This window comes from Macaca mulatta, chromosome 3 (assembly GCF_049350105.2).
Source record: "Macaca mulatta isolate MMU2019108-1 chromosome 3, T2T-MMU8v2.0, whole genome shotgun sequence".
NCBI lineage: Eukaryota > Metazoa > Chordata > Mammalia > Primates > Cercopithecidae > Macaca > Macaca mulatta.
In genome coordinates this window covers 7,171,560-7,188,718 of record NC_133408.1, presented here as the reverse complement: position 1 = coordinate 7,188,718, position 17,159 = coordinate 7,171,560, and the positions used below count along the sequence as shown (strand labels likewise).

General features: G+C 40.7%; 1 protein-coding gene across 1 annotated transcript in view; it reads right to left on the bottom strand.

The window, feature by feature from the left end:
* DSCAM (DS cell adhesion molecule) overlaps positions 1 to 17,159 on the bottom strand; it is an 831,700-nt gene that overhangs the window by 268,346 nt on the left and 546,195 nt on the right. The window contains exon 10 of the mRNA XM_028845317.2: positions 4,547 to 4,666. Coding sequence (XP_028701150.1) covers positions 4,547 to 4,666 — 120 coding nt within the window. The remainder of the gene's footprint in view (positions 1 to 4,546; positions 4,667 to 17,159) is intronic.

Sequence of the window (17,159 nt, the reverse complement as noted above, 5' to 3'; positions counted from 1 at the left end):
TGGTCCTGGCCACATCCCAGCCAAGGCCTTGGAACAGCTCTCCAGTTGAAATTCCTGTCCTCTACACAGTCTGCTTTCAAAACGGCATGCTAGTGTGATCCTTTCAAAGCATGAAGCAGATCACACCATCTCTCCCTGATTACCCAGCTAGCCTCCTAGCTTCTGGCTTCAGCACGGCAGCAGCTGAAGAGAGTGTATCACCATCACAACCCTCATGCTCACCATACCCACTCCCGACTTGGGCAGAGCCAGGTCCCTGCAATGACTGATGGGGACCCAGTGCAGGAGTCTCCTCTCCCAGAACTCCCTCTCACTAACTCTGCCACAGCTGCAATGACCTCCTTGGTGTTTCTGGATCGTTCCAGGCATCACCCTCCCGGCCTCACCCCCCACCCCCAACTTGGGAACTAGCTGGCCCCAACTGCTCTCTCTCTGAGGACAGGAGCACAGGACTCATCTGTCTTTCAAGTTTTTCCTCAGACTCCCTACTCCTGGGGTATGCTGACAATGCTATTTTAAATGCAGACTACTCCCCATTGTCCTGCGGCATCACCCCCAGGCATGCTCTGACTCTTGTCTTTGGACATTCCCAGACCAAGATTCCCTGGAGGTCAGAGATTCTATGGGCAGCCAGAGAGAGCAAAGGAGGCCCAGGCCAGGCCCCAGGCTGATGCATCCTCTATTCTCTTGTATCTGCAGTCCCTCTTTGCTTCTCAGCAGGTAACAAGGAGATGGCCCTGGTCCTCAGGACAACCACTGAAACTATTTTCCCTCCAGTATAAATGACATACACGCAAGAGAATGGCATTAAGCCATGGACTTCTGGGAGTACAGGTGAGACCCACCTCAGAATGAAGCCCTGACTTTTTTTTAAAAAATCTCTTTTAAACAAGAGGCCTCATTTGTTCATGTAAATAAATAAATCCAAAAAGAGAACTGAATGTTTTAGACTTTGTGTATCTAGACCCAAGGTCAAAAATGTAATGACATGATGTTTTTTTTTTTTTGTTTTGTTTTTTATTTAGCAAAGATTGTTTCATTTCTACAATAGCTACCTTTAAACTGCAGTGATTTACCTGGAATTCTGCCTCCCCTGAATTAAACTGTTGCATCTCTCAAGGAAACAAGCTGAATCCGTTTTGTTTATACAGTTTTGTCATTTATAAGGGAGCTGCACTTGAGCTCTTAGTGATCATTGCAATGAAAGAAAACATGTTCCATAAGCAAGGCTAAATTGTTCTTAAGAAAGAGATTTATTGTTTGAATAATTAAAATAACAATATACAATGTTTCTCTATCAGGTTGGAAAACGTCAAAAAAAAGCCTAATATCCAGTATTAGTTTGGTTATAAGAGACAGAAACTACTGCAAACTGAGGTGAGATGTGTAAATGAATAAAATGCTGGCAAATTGTCAATACATATTAAAAGTTATAAAAATTATTTACTCCTTGAGTCAGCAACTTGACTTATAGAAATTTATTCCCAGGGATAAATGAACACATATACAAAGATAAATGTGATAGAAGTCATTATGATATTTTTCTAAGAGAAAAACTGGCAAAAACCAAAAATATGACATTCAACAATCGTGTTGGAGATATCTAGTTGCTAAGTATCCAACACCCCCTCTAACTTAAGAAAATAACACACATTATGTCCATGATGGCTTACAGATGCTTCATCGCTAGGGGCGACCCGGCCAGTGATCCAGGGAGATGCTGATAAAATTGATCTGTGATGCACTTCTGGAAAGGACCTTAAAGGGAGGTGACTCATGAGGGAGGGGCAGTCATCTCCCTTTGCTCTTCCTTATCCAGGGAAATGTGAAAGGAAGTTGACACTAGAGCTTGGTGGCCATCATTTGGGGATGAAGAATGCTGCTAGGAGAGGCAGAAATCTTCCTAACACATAAGAAGTTTGGGTGCCTGATGACTTAGTCAAGCCAACTAGTCCTGAGCTGTCTACATCCAGAGTCCTCTTACAAGAAAAATAAACTCTTGTGAGTTTAAGTGGCTGAACTCAATCTTAACTAATTAGATAAATGTAATTATTGATGTATTAAAATAAACATTACACAGACATTAAAAAGTCATGGAGTTCAAGACCAGCCTGGCCAACGTGGTGAAACCTCATCTCCACTAAAAATACAAAAAATTAGCTGGGCGTGGTGGCGCGCACCTGTAATCCCAGCTGCTTGGGAGGCTGAGGTGGGATAATTGCTTGAACCCAGGCGGCGGAGGCTGCAGTGAGCTGAGATTGCACCACTGCACTCTAGCCTGGGCGACAGAGCAAGACTCCATCTCCAGAAAAAAAAAGTCATATTAAGCACCATATTTGTTGTTATGGCAAGATATACATAGCATATTGTTAACTGAAGAAAGAAGATTATAAGCCAGCAACAATCATATGATCAAAAATTTTAAAAATGTATAATGTGCATCTACGGGTATACAGTTGCTTGGGAACAGGACTGACAGGCTAGAGACAAAACATGTTTGCAGCAGTTATCTTTGGTTATCTTTGAGTGATGTTATTTGGGGGGGAATTTAACTTTTTAAAAAATTGCAATTTCTAATTTTTTTCTTTGATGACTTGATATTGCATATGAAATTTAAAGACAAAAAAGCTACTACTACAACTTAATTTTTAAATTAGTGGTAAGAAGGGATAAAACGTCAGTAACATCCAAGACAGACAAAGCATTATTTCATCTATATAGAAACACTTCCAAATAAATAAGACACAGAGATAAGTGTGCAAGTAACCTGAATAATAAATTTCCCAAAGGAGAAGTAGAAGTGGTCTGTTAACATAAGATAAAACATTTTAAACAACGTTAACAATCTAAGTATGCAAATTAAAATGAGAGGGCATTTTCAACCATCAGGTTGTAAAGACTATTTAAAAAAAACTGTTATCTAGTTGGTGAGGATGCTGGGCCACATACACCCACCCCTACTGTTGGTGGCCTAAGTGCCCTTGGGCAGTACAGAGTAAGAGCCTTCTATATGGCTGGTGCCATTTCACTTCACTCACATGTATGCACATTGAATTAACATACAGGACTGTTCATTTGCTACAGCGTTTATGAGAGTGAAAACTGTCAACACCCTCAGGGAGAGAGAGAACGCCTGCATAATGACAAGCATTAAAAATAATGTCAAAGAGGCAAATGTCATGGAAAATGTCCATAATATCAAATACGTACCTCGATAGAAACTAAATTAAATTTATGATATTCATCTGTTTCCATGTAATAATGCACAATGGAGCTTCAAATATGGCAGGAAATAAAAAGTCATGGGAGCAGAAACTCCGAATAACAGGCTTTTATTTTTGAAGAAGTCCTTTGCACATGGACAGTGGATGTGGTGTGTGACAGGGAAGGTGCCTCAGGGACTTTTAAAAATTTAGTTGTTCTCCCAGACAGTGTCTAGCACCCTCTTCCCCACTTCTTTACTTTCCTTCTCAAAAGAGAGTTGGCAGGAGGGTTGCAACCAATGTACCATTTGTTTTTCCTTTGGTCATAGTTGTTTCCGTAATGAGAAAATGCAACATTCTGTTTTAAAAAGAAACATCTAGAGTATAAATGATGATTAAGTCTACACAAAAACAAATACCTCACAATAATTAAACCTAGATACTAGGTCTTAGGTTATTGGGGAAAAAAGGTCATGACTGACTGACTATTTGATCTCACCAGTACATATTTGGCCCTCAACTATTTTGTATTAACATAGTGCTGAATTCAAGTGTCTAAATGACAAAAGAAAGAGAACTTCCAATATGTTTGCAAGTACAGTTAAGGAAGCATTCTGAAGAAGCTACCCTAATGAACAGAAATTGTTTTTCCAAAGTCTAACATGATTCCACCCTTTGTTTCCATATCATACATTTCTACTTGTGTAATGTCTACAATGTCACCTAAAACCCACGAGCTACTGCTCTGCATTAGAAGAGGGAACATGATTAGGGGTGCGAGCGGGGAACATGAGACAATCATGATGGGACATTGGGGGTGTTTGTTTTTAAAAAGAGCATGCCAAGGAGATGAGGTGTAATGTGTATATTCTAAGGTAATCAGGTGAATAAAACAATCAATGATATTATCTGTCATTTTCTAAACCCACTCATCTATCTAAATACTGGGGAAATAATTTTCCAGCTATGAGTAGTTCTGACAATTTAAACTCACATGTCTTCATGGACAAGCATGCAGTGATCTCTAAGCAGACCATGGTTATGTAATATAGGTGGGCAAGGTAGGACTTCCTAAGTGCTGAAACAATCTATGGGAAAACCTTCCATCCCTTTGTGGCCTTTCCAAGGGCATGTTATATAGAACAGACACACTGTGGGTCTGAATAAAAACACCTAGGTGGATGACTAGGAATGTCTATGAGAGAATGATAGGCTTGGTGGAAACAGAGATACATATCTATTCGCAAGAAACTTCTCTGGAAATCTAGAAATGTTCATCTATCTAATCCTTTAGAACATAGCAAATGTTTGACAGGTAACAAGCAGATCAAGTAACTCTATACCTTTAGAGAATTTCCACACGATGGTAGGTACAGGGTAACCCTCAGCAGAACAATTGAGGATGACAGCTTTGCCATAAATCCCATCCTGGTCCCGCGGCTGAACTACAAACTTGGGAGGAACTGAAAAGAGAAAAATGTCACCAGTAATTAACACTAGACCAGAAACTGAGTAAAGGTGTGATTTTAAGAAACTGAATCATTTTAACGAACATTAAAAATAAGACTGTTCCATATACATGGGACAATAAAAATACTATTGGCAGTTTGGGACAAATTAAGAGAGTAATCTCAGTGCTGAAAAATTTTCTGATTCATATCAATGAGCTTTTGTCACAGGTAAAAGCCCTTTGCACTAGGGAAAACTGGCCTCGAAGGAGGAAGTTTGACTAAATCAAAGGAATGGAACATTTTGCTTTTGCTTGTGTTATCAAAAATATTCAGAAATTCCCTCAATGGAAAATTGAATCAGAATCACCATTTAAAGAACAGATCAGGCTGGGCACGGTGGCTCACGCCTGTAATCCCAACCCTTTGGGAGGCTGAGGTGGGCAGATCACCTGAGGTTCGGAGTTTGAGACCAGTCTGACCAACACAGAGAAACCCCATCTCTACTAAAAACACAAAATTAGCTGGGTGTGGTGGCGCATGCCTGTAATCCTAGCTACTCAGGAGGCTGAGGCTGGAGAATCGGCTGGACCCGGGAAGCGGAGGTTGCAGTGAGCTGAGATTGCACCACTGCACTCCAGCCTGGGCAACAAGAGTGAAACTCCATCTCAAAAAAAAAAAAAGCAGATCAAATACATATTTGTGCCTCCAATAGTAATTATCAAATATAAGTATTCATCTTGGATGTGAACTGGTCAAAGCATTTGATGTTGATTTTTCCTCTAACAGGAGATAAAGTGAGAAATAATAGGCACCTCCTAAAGGCAATCAAGAATACAATGTGGGCGTGAACCCAGGAGGCGGAGCTTGCAGTGAGCCGAGAGAGCACTCCAGTCTGGGGGACAGAGCAAGACTCTGTCTAAAAAAAAAAAAAAAAAAAAAAAGAATACAATGTGGGGCTGAACTTTTCCCAAAATTCTGGTGAGGACATAGTGCGTTATGCCTGATGTCAGCACCAGGGCGGGCCAAAGGCGGACTCTGAAGAGCAGTTGCAGTGAGGTACCATAAAGCTTTTCTAGTGTGCCTATAAAAAACAAGATAATAAGTGACTGCTTATCTGGTGAATGTTGTGAGGCGCTGTAAACACCCATCCCTACCTAAAACATACATATGACTTCACTTAAAACATATCTCCCAAAAGCAAGCATATTATTTGAGACAAGCCATTAGGATTTTAATATGTATCATACCTCTTAGAGAGAAGAACACACACATTCTCCTAGGAAAGGTAGCATCTGAAGGTATTCTAATCCCCTAATCTTTCCCAGCAGATCAGGGATTCACTACAGGGTAGACTTTCAATGAGGCAGTCATAAACTATGTGAGAGGAGATGAATTATCTACACCATAGAGTAAATACTTGGAAATTCCTGGTAAGGCTAATCTCTTCAGCCTTGCAAAATCCAGAATTCTTAATTTTGAGACATAAATGTGAGCCTACATGTTATAAGTAGATAGGAACTCCAGCTACCACATATGATAGACTGAGAAGATGGTTAGGGCCTAAGTTAGCAAGGGGCTTAGAAGCATGTTACAATGATCTGAGCCAAGCTGAAGATCACTTTGGCCTTAAAATAACCAAGGAGGAAGGGAAAATGTCAAGACACAAGAAGCAGCCAGAGATGGAATTAACCACAGTGTTTCTGGAAAATCATTGCTTTTAATTTTCTAGCCTTACTTTCTGTAGAAAGATTTACACATGAAGAAGCACCAGACTACCAGCATAAAGCCAACTGTTAAACATACTGGCTTGGTGTCCAGCTCTGCTATTTCCTATTGGGCAATTTTGTGCAAAGTATAAAATGGCTCTTGGTCTCAATTTTCTTATCTGAAAATTGGAGATAATTATGGAACTCATTTTTAAGGACTGTTAAAAAGAGCGAACAAATTAAGATTAGAAAAGTTCTCAGAACTGTGGAGATACTGCTATAAGAGTGCTGGTTAATTTAGTAAATGCAGGTATGTTTGGCTTTGCCTTTTTTTTTTTTTTTGAGACGGAGTCTCACTCTGTTGTCTAGGCTGGAGTGCATTGGTGTGATCTCCACTCACTGCAACTTCTGCCTCCCAGGTTCAAGCAATTCTCTGCCTCAGCCTCCTGAGTAGCTGGGATTACAGGCGCCTGCCACCACACCCAGCTAATTTTTTTGTATTTTTAGTAGAGACGGAGTTTTATCATCTTGGCCAGGCTGGTCTTGAACTCCTGACCTCCTGATCCACCCGCCTCGGCCTCTCAAAGTGCTGGGATTACAGGCGTGAGCCACTGCACATGGCCCGACATATTCTTTTTTTTTTTTTTTTTTTTTGAGACGGAGTCTAGCTCTGTTGCCCAGGCTGGAGTGCAGTGGCCGGATCTCAGCTCACTGCAAGCCCTGCCTCCCGGGTTCACGCCATTCTCCTGCCTCAGCCTCCCGAGTAGCTGGGAGCACAGGCGCCCGCCACCTCGCCCGGCTAATTTTTTTTGTATTTTAGTAGAGACGGGGTTTCACCGTGTTAGCCAGGATGGTCTCGATCTCCTGAACTCGTGATCCGCCCATCTCGGCCTCCCAAAGTGCTGGGATTACAGGCTTGAGCCACCGCGCCCGGCCCCGACATATTCTTAACGAGCAAAGTTCCCAACTTGCAAATGAAATAAATAATTTGCACAGCCAATGGGTCTCTGAGATATTGCTTAACTAATAAGCAATGTTACTTCATGTAGAATACTTCATGGTATTCGGAGACAAAATGTAATTAAGAAAATGAAAATATATTTAAAATAAGATAATAAGGAATGACTGTCTCTAGGGGAGTAAATTATCTCTAAGAAATATGGTAGAGATTATATAGAGCTAAGTTTTCTAGTAAAAGTAACCAATCAACCTCAAGAGTAGGTGACAAAGTTGAAGACATTGTGCCAAAATTATTCTCCCCAGGTGGAAGGGAAATCTGCAGCCATCCACATTCTATGCTCCATTTGGCTCAAGTTCTGCCAAGAGCAAGAAATTGCTCATCAATGGACAGGGTAGAAAATCTCTTGCATTCCCTCTGGTAGCATGTCTAATTATAATTGATCCATTACCCCTCCCAGTTTGATTCTAATCCAACAAAATGTTCCTTAAAATCTCATCAAAGAAGTTTATATGAGAAACAACTATTGAAATATTGTAAGCATAACGCAGTTACAGATGAAAATGTTCCCTAAATTACTAGAATAATTACCCTATATCATTGAAAACTGTTTCTGACCCTGGAGTAGCCAGGGGATTTCCCATGTGCACCTCTTTCCTCATAGACTGGAATTCTCTCTTCAGATACCCCAGTGATTTACAGTCACATGAAGACCTAAGAAAGAAGCTTCTGCAGTCAGTGAACTTCTTAATTTTTACAGCAAAGAGAATAATTAATAGCTCAGATATTTGATGTTTGGCTGATAGACCATGCAACTTGAGACCACCTTGAGGAAAATGCTATATTTTACTAAGAGCATGAATAAGCCAAATCATATACATTTCCTTCAAATTTTGACAGAAGACTGTCATGAATTTAAATATTCAATCCCTAAGTGATTTCTTATCATGTACCAGTGAATATGTAGGTCCCTTTCATGAAAATGAACTTGTGAGTTACAATAAGAATTCTAAGACTGGGAACATCCATGTACTTACACCAAGAAGAACTGGGGCCATACTCCTCAGATCCGACACCTTAAGAGTATGCTTGGCAGTGGTCTGTAGTTCTCCTTGAAGAGGTCCTTTACATCCCTTGTAAGTTGGATTCCTAGGTATTTTATTCTCTTTGAAGCAATTGTGAATGGAAGTTCATTCCTGATTTGGCTCTCTGTTTGTCTGTTACTGGTGTATAAGAATGCTTGTGATTTTTGCACATTAATTTTGTATCCTGAGACTTTGCTGAAGTTGCTTATCAGCTTAAGGAGATTTTGGGCTGAGACAATGGGATTTTCTAAATATACAATCATGTCATCTGCAAAAAGGGACAATTTGACTTCTTCTTTTCCTAACTGAATACCCTTGATTTCTTTCTCTTGCCTGATTGCCCTAGCCAGAACTTCTAACACTATGTTGAATAGGAGTGGTGAGAGAGGGCATCCCTGTCTTGTGCCAGTTTTCAAAGGGAATTTTTCCAGTTTTTGCCCATTCAGTATGATATTGGCTGTGGGTTTGTCATAAATAGCTCTTATTATTTTGAGGTACGTTCCATCTATACCGAATTTATTGAGCGTTTTTAGCATGAAGGGCTGTTGAATTTTGTCAAAAGCCTTTTCTGCATCTATTGAGATAATCATGTGGTTCTTGTCTTTGGTTCTGTTTATATGCTGGATTATGTTTATTGATTTGCGAATGTTGAACCAGCCTTGCATCCCAGGGATGAAGCCCACTTGATCATGGTGGATAAGCTTTTTGATGTGCTGCTGAATCCGGTTTGCCAGTATTTTATTGAGGATTTTTGCATCGATGTTCATCAGGGATATTGGTCTAAAATTCTCTTTTTTTGTTGTGTCTCTGCCAGGCTTTGGTATCAGGATGATGTTGGCCTCATAAAATGAGTTAGGGAGGATTCCCTCTTTTTCTATTGATTGGAAGAGTTTCAGAAGGAATGGTACCAGCCATCCCATTACTGGGTATATACCCAAAGGATTATAAATCATGCTGCTATAAAGACACATGCACACATATGTTTATTGCAGCACTATTCACAATAGCAAAGACTTGGAATCAACCCAAATGTCCATCAGTGACAGACTGGATTAAGAAAATCTGGCACATATACACCATGGAATACTATGCAGCCATAAAAAAGGATGAGTTTGTGTCCTTTGTAGGGACATGGATGCAGCTGGAAACCATCATTCTTAGCAAACTATCACAAGAACAGAAAACCAAACACCGCATGTTCTTACTCATAGGTGGGAACTGAACAATGAGATCACTTGACTCGGGAAGGGGAACATCACACACGGGGGCCTATCATGGGGAGGGGGGAGGGGGGAGGGATTGCATTGGGAGTTATACCTGATGTAAATGACGAGTTGATGGGTGCTGACGAGTTGATGGGTGCAGCACAGCAACAGGGCACAAGTATACATATGTAACAAACCTGCACGTTATGCACATATACCCTAGAACTTAAAGTATAATAATAAAAAATAATTTAAAAAAAAAGAGTATGCTTGGGTTGAGTTCTGCCTGGCAAAATTAGAGGTGATGGATTCCTGGGAAAAGTTGTAATAAGTTTCTAAACAAATTTCTTTGCCTGCCCAGAGCCTAATGGGAAGACAACAGGCATACAGTCCCTTGGGGGTTGCCATCACTTTGAGACAGCTGCATCACCAGCTAAGAATAAAATTCCAGGGCAGGGGAGTGTCTGAATGAGGACCCAGTGTTTAACATGTAATTAATGACATCATCCTCGTATGCTCTAAGCACTGGGAATGACCATTATCCCTAGGGACAACAGAGTTACCAATTTTTTAAAGTAAGCAGCAGTTTATTTTTTTTAAAGTAGAGATTTTTTTAAAGAAATTATTAATATTTGACCCACATATTTTTTTTCTACAAAATGGCAGCCTAAGAAATTGTCCTAAAGGAATCAGGAGCCCCCCCAGGAGTCACTTAGTAATAAAAGTGAGCATTTCCTGAGGACTCAGTGGGTTTCAAGTACTCCTAGTTCCATCCTTTGACCCCTCCCAGAATTGCCCTCAAGACAATTCTTATTTTACTTGCTTATTAAAGAGAGGGTCCTCTACTATGGCCCTCTCCTGCTTCTCAGGGTGTTGTCTTCAATCTTCTCCACATCTTACTCAACAAACCTCCTGAGCTATTTCACCCACTCCCATAATGATGATTGCCTTCATCTTCTCTTGGTGTGTAGAGCACCATATCCCCCCATCATTAACTTATATCACACGTACCTCTAACTCAAGTTTCCAAAATGGTACCTGTTCCTGTCCACCATCCATTAAGGTCCTCAAGCAAGAAAAATGGAATTTCCTTTCATATCCTCTTCTATTTCTTTCTTTTTTTTTTTTAATCAGATACTGATAATTATTTCTTGAAAATGTAGCTTCAAATTCTCTTCATCTCCACTGCCACACCCCAGTCATAGTGAGTAGTCTGGTTATGTGGGAAAGGGGCACAGCCCCTCTGTCCACCCGGTTTCAGCACCTCTGGGTGGACAGCTCCACCTCCACACACTTTGCCAGGACACTGCACTAAGGGGATGGGTCCCTCTCTTTGCTGTCTCAGGCCTTCTCAGAAGTCATGAGCCTTTATCCACCTTACTGGTGCAACCCTGACATGTGAAAAACAATTGTCCATCACTGAGGGACAGGAGTCAGGGTATAAATTCTCTGCCTCACTTTCCTCCGATCCAGTGGGGGCAATTATGAGGCCTGCTCTATGCCTACGCTTCTCAAATATTAGAGGGCATTAGAACCACCTGAAGAGCTGATTAAACCACACATTGCTGAACCCTGTCTCCACTGATTCTGACTCAGTAGGTCTGGGGTGGAATCCAGGATTTTGCCTTTCTAATGAGCTTCCAGGTGATGCTGAGGCTGCTGGTACAGAGATCACACTTCAAGAACCACTGTTCTATGTGATTCCTTAGAGGGCTCCCAGTAGGAATGAGCTCCAGTTGCCCATAGCAGCAACCAGCTCATTAAAGTAACTTTTATTGATTTTTTTCTTCCTTTCTGATCTCATTCTTTCCATTCTGGGATCCAGGAATGACATCCCAAATAAATAACCTGCCAGCCAATTCTGTACCTCACATTCTACTTTCAAGGGAACCCAACCTAGGACAAGGCCCATATGTCTCTTATTTAGATTTCTCAGCCCCCTAACTGGTCTACCTGCCACCAACTGTCCCACTTGAATTCATTCTTCACACAGCAACCTAAAGGATCTAAGACACAAATTGGATGATGTGACTTCCTTGCTTCAAAGCATCCCATATTCCCATGGCCCTTTGGTATAATCCAGACTCTTGGGATATTTTAAAGGATTTTTATGACTTGAGCCCTTGGTCTCCAGTTGCATTCTGTGACATTCTCCTCTTGCAGACTTTGCCCCAACCATTCTAAAACCCTGTCTATTATCCAGTCCCCAAGACCGATGTTGCTACCGAGTCTTCACACAGACTTCTTCATATCTTTGTTTAACAAGTTCCCAATTACTATTTGCATCTTAGCTTAGCGCTCACTTAGGCACATTTTTTTTCTGATGCTGTGGATAAGATTAAGTGCTTCTTTGAGCCCTTAATCACTTACCATAACCTTTACTACACTCATTTGGTATTTCTGTTTAATAGTCTGTCTCCCACACTAGGCTGTGCACGCTATGAGAACAAGAACCATTCATTTCTCATAGACCATGGTATGCCCAGCCCACAGCACAGATCTGGAGTACAGAAAGCACTCTGTAACTACGTGTTGAAAGGACACATGAATAAATGAATGTTATTACTTCAGTTTTATAGACTAGGGAAATGGAGCATGGCTAAGTTAATAACTCAGATCAGGGTGACCCCCAAAGCCCGAGGTCTTTGAGAAGAGTGGACCCAATGGAAGTGCCATCTGAGGGACAGCAGAAGACAGCCTCATAGGAGGACTCTGGCCAACAAGATACAAAGCCTGAGATGGAAGGATTGAAGCCTTTGGGACTGCTGCCATTTGGGCCAAAACTTATGACAGAACAAAAACACCACCAGTACTCTATAGTGTCTGGGTGTATAATTCCCCAAAGTTGTTGGTTTCCTTTTTTAAAGATGATATTTTGATTTCCTTTTATTAGTATAACACATTATTTGGTATATTGTGGTGAGCCTGCTTGCCAATATAGTTGGTTTTCCAATAGAGCATGACATGGTTTGGTGGTGTCCTCACCCAAATCTCATCTTGAATTGTAGCTCCCACAATTCCTTCATATTGCGGGAGGGATACAGTGGGAGGTAATTTAACCATGGGGGGCGGATCTTTCCCATGCTGTTCTTGTGATAGTGAATAAGTCTCATGAGATCTGATGGTTTTATAAAGGGGATTTCCCCTGCACAAGCTCTCTCTTGCCTGCCACCATGTAAGACGTGCCTTTCACCTCCCAGCCACGTGGAACTGTGAGTCCATTAATCCTCTTTTTCTTTACAAATTAGCCAGTCTTGGGTATGTCTTTATCAACAGCATAAAAATGGACTAATACAGAGCGGTTTTTCTGGTGGGGAGGAGGAGTAATTAAAGAGATGAATAGGTTCGGCTACATAATTATATCACATCTCCAAGAGGCAATATGGCTAACTTTGCCAACACTTCTGTGAATCATAATTCCATGCACATAACCAGCACTCCTGTCTCTCCAAAAAGAACAATTTGATATATATTCCAAAATACCAATATCTTGTCATGGGATCCACATAGGCTGAGAGTATCTGAAGTTTCAAATAGGTTTCTTTGAGGAAGTTTATTCCTGGTGTTGCCTAAAATGAGGGTTGTTTAAAATATAGAGGTCTTTGGCTTGATCTGTTTATTTTGTGTGTGTTGGAGGGGGGATTACTTCTGTTGTTGCTTTATTTTTAAATAAAGAATACTATGGTTATAATAAGACAGCCATTTTTCTAGTTTTAAATGTAGTCCAGCATCTTACGTGTGGAAGCCATGGCTTCTAAGTTGCTATATATTTCCAAAGAATTAATTTAGGTTTCCCTAGCTGTAAACGTGGGCAGAAATTCAGTTTTAATGAATGCCATTTGGTGGAGGTGGGAGGGAGTGCATGGATAAATACTGCCATTCTCTACTCGGTGACATTTAGTTGAGATGGGACTTGGCCAAAGTCTAGGTAAGATTTAATTTACGACACTGAAAATTAAATCGATGTTTTCCCATCATTCTGAGAATAGATGGCCTGGCCCCTGCTTATCTCTCTGCCTTAAACTTTCTGTCCTCTCTTACTGAACAGGAAGCACCTTGGGCCTCTTGCTATGCTGTGAACACACAAAACTCACTCCACACTCTGTCTTCAGACTTGTTGGTCTCTCTGCTTAAAACTCGCTTCCTACAATTCCCTGGGTCGTACGCCTTCACTTCAGTCAAGTCTCTGCCCAAAGATCTCTCCAGAAAGCCTTCCCCTGCCCAGCCTACCTAAAACACTATTTTCATCCCCATCTTTCTCAATCCATGTACCACATGTTTATTTTTCATAGTCCTTGTAAATAACTGACATTGTTTGTTCATTATCTCTTCCCTTCACTAGAATTTGAGCCTTATGGGGCAGAGACTTGGTGTCTTTATTTTAATCACCATGGTATCCTCGACACTCAAAATAATACCGATTATAAAACAGATATTTAAGAAATATTTTGGGTAAGGATGAATGAATGAATGAAGTAAAATCATAGCATGAGAATTCTATCAAAAATTGGATCAATAGATGACAATAAAATAGAAACCTTCTATAATTTTCATTTTTCCTGTCAACTGACAGTCAACTACTATTTTAGCCAATGTGTTTGTTTCTCTATGTGGCAGTTCACCATTAAAAGTCAGAAACCATGGACTCATCAGAAGATATAAAAAAGGGTGAGAAAATGAACCTCCTTTGGAATCACAAATAGGAACTCTTGTGTTGGTACTTTCCTGTGAGTGGTGCAAAGACCACAACAGGAAGCAAAGGGCAGAAGTGCTCTGTCATGAAGCCTAATGCTTTATTTCTAACAGCTTCATCAATGCTAAGGTCACTCCACTGAGCAGGATATCAGGGAAACCATCAGTCCACTGTCATAAGAGCTATGAGATTTGGCTCTTATTGACTCATACATAACAGCTAAGAGATTTTTGCTTTTGGGATTTTGTTTTTGTTTTCTTATATTTTCCTCAAGACAACAGCTAATTTATTTTAGATCAAGTCTTTACAAATCTTCCTAGTAACCCAGACTACCAAACAATGTGCTAAGTTTTACAATCACCCCAGGTCAAACTTTTCTTCCGCAGCTTCCTCACATCACTCAGCCTTTATAGAAAAGAAGAGTGTTAGGGACTTGCCCTGGATCAAGCTTTAACTTAAGGGAATGTGGTGGCTGGTTTGTATTTTATCTTCCACACCATTTAAACGTTCTCCATATTAGCAATGAGGCTGTTTCACTTTACCATTTGTGTGTTCACTGGAGTAGCATTTTTCATTTCCTTCAAGAACTTTTCCTTTGTGCTTACAATGTGACTAACAGTTTGGCATAGGAAGCCTAGCTTTCAGCCTATCTTGGCTTTCAAATGCCTTCCTCACCGAATGTAATCATTTCTAGCTTTTGATTTAAAGTGAGAGATGTGTAATGACTCTCCCTTTCACTCTAACACTGGAGACCATTTCATTTCAATATTGTTATGTCTTAGGAAATAGGGAAGTTAAGAAATGGAGACTGGGAAATGGTTGGCTGGTAGAGTGGTCAGAACACACCCAACATTTATTGATTAAGTTTGCCATCTCATATGGCTACTAAACAATTATAATAGTAACATTGTAACAGTAACACTAGGGATTACTGATTACTAATCACCGTAACAGACATAACAATAATAAAAGTTTGAAATGTGGTAAGAATTACCAAAATGTGACATACAGACACGAAGTGAGCACATACTGTTGGAACAAATGGTCCCCAAAGACTTGCTCGATGCAGGATTGCCACGAACCTTCAATTTGTAAAAAATGCAGTACCTGGGAAGCGCAATAAAGCAAAGTGTGGCTGGGCATGGTGGCTCACTCCTGTAATCTCAGCACTTTCAGAGGTCGAATGGAGTGCATCACCTGAGGCCAGGAGTTCAAGACCAGCCTGGCCAATATGGTGAAACCTTATCTCTACTAAAAATACAAAAATTAGCTGGGCGTGGTGGCACATGCCTGTAATCCCAGCTATTCAGGAAGCTGAGGCAGGAGAATTGCTTGAACTCAGGAGGCCGATGTTGCAGTGAGTGAAGATCGGCCCATTGCACTCCAGCCTGGGTGACAAAGTGAGATCCGTCTCAAAAAAGAAAAAGAAAAGTGCAATAAAATGAGGTGTGCCTGTGTTTACTGAATGCAGTACATTGTGGATATGCTGTGCTGTTGGGGGTCTGGATTTTGTTGTCTTCCTTTTTAGTGTCAAATGTTGTACGTGCACACAATTAACTTACTAGTGGAGAAGTTTTATCTTGTCAAGAATCTTCGTAGGCTTTTCAGGGCTGGCCTAGAGTAACCCTTATTCTGGGGCTAGATTAGTTCTACTCCTAGTGGGTGGCCTTTCTGAGATTTCAACTGAATTCCCCTATTCTGGCTAGTTAGAACTCCAGCATTCCCAAGCAGTGTGCAACTTCTGCTAGCACCCTTTGCATGTGAAGAACAGTATTCAGCTGAAACTGCAAAGGAGCCCTGTACAGATTTCTAGAGATCTTTCTTTGAATAGCTCCCTAATCTCCAGTAGTTTGTCCTTCAATACCCAGTAATCATCTCAGTATCTTTCAATTTCTCTCTCTGTTTTCTCCACCTGCCAAGATCACTGTGATCTATTTGGGCTCTGCACTCCCTTGTCATGTGCACAAAGTACCCCAAGCAGCCATCTGGGGTGAATTTGGAGCTCACTGCATGAATTTGTTTATGCATATCAGTCCAATTTATAGTTAGTTTGCAGTAGGAGGATAAATGTGTTACCTGTTACTCTGTGATGGTCCCATTAGATAATTTTTGTTTTTCTACTTCTTTGACCCAAAACATTCCTCCTCCCTATAATTTTCAGTCATTTCTGTTGGTGCTACCTACTGGAGCTTCACACCATGGTTATTATACTACTTTGAACATACTACTGCATTGGTACAAAGAATTCTGGTTGCATTCACTAACTCAAGGACTTTGACCCTGTAATAACCTCCTTTTTATCTTGCCACATATTTTTTTCCCCTCTACTGGCTCATTCTCATAAGCATATAAGCATGCTGTAAAGTATCCAGTCTTAAAAATAACTCCTGCCCTTGCCCCATGTCCATTTCCAACTTTGTCTCCATTTTGCTGCCTCCTGTGATGGCAAAATTCCTAAAAATATAAAAATAGTTGTGTTTTCTGAGTTCCTGCACATTGGCCTTCTTTCTTTTCTGAAGCTCCTCTAATCAGGCCCTTGCTGCAGTGACACCAGGTCATAAACAATAGCCATCAAGGTCATAAACAATAGCCATCAAGGTCATAAACAATATCCATCTTCCTAAACTAGTGACCAACTCTTGGTTTTCCTCTTTGTCTACTTTCAGCAGGATTCAATACTGTTTAATATCCTCTTTCTCAATTTAGTTCCGATTTTGCTTCCAGAGTGTCACAGTCCACTAGATTTTCTCCTCCTTTACAAGCTGCTCCTTTTCCCTCTTCGTCTCTTCTGCTGATTCTTCCTCCTCTTATTCCAGGGCCTTAAATGTTGGAGTGCTCTAGTGACTGCTAGGACAGGT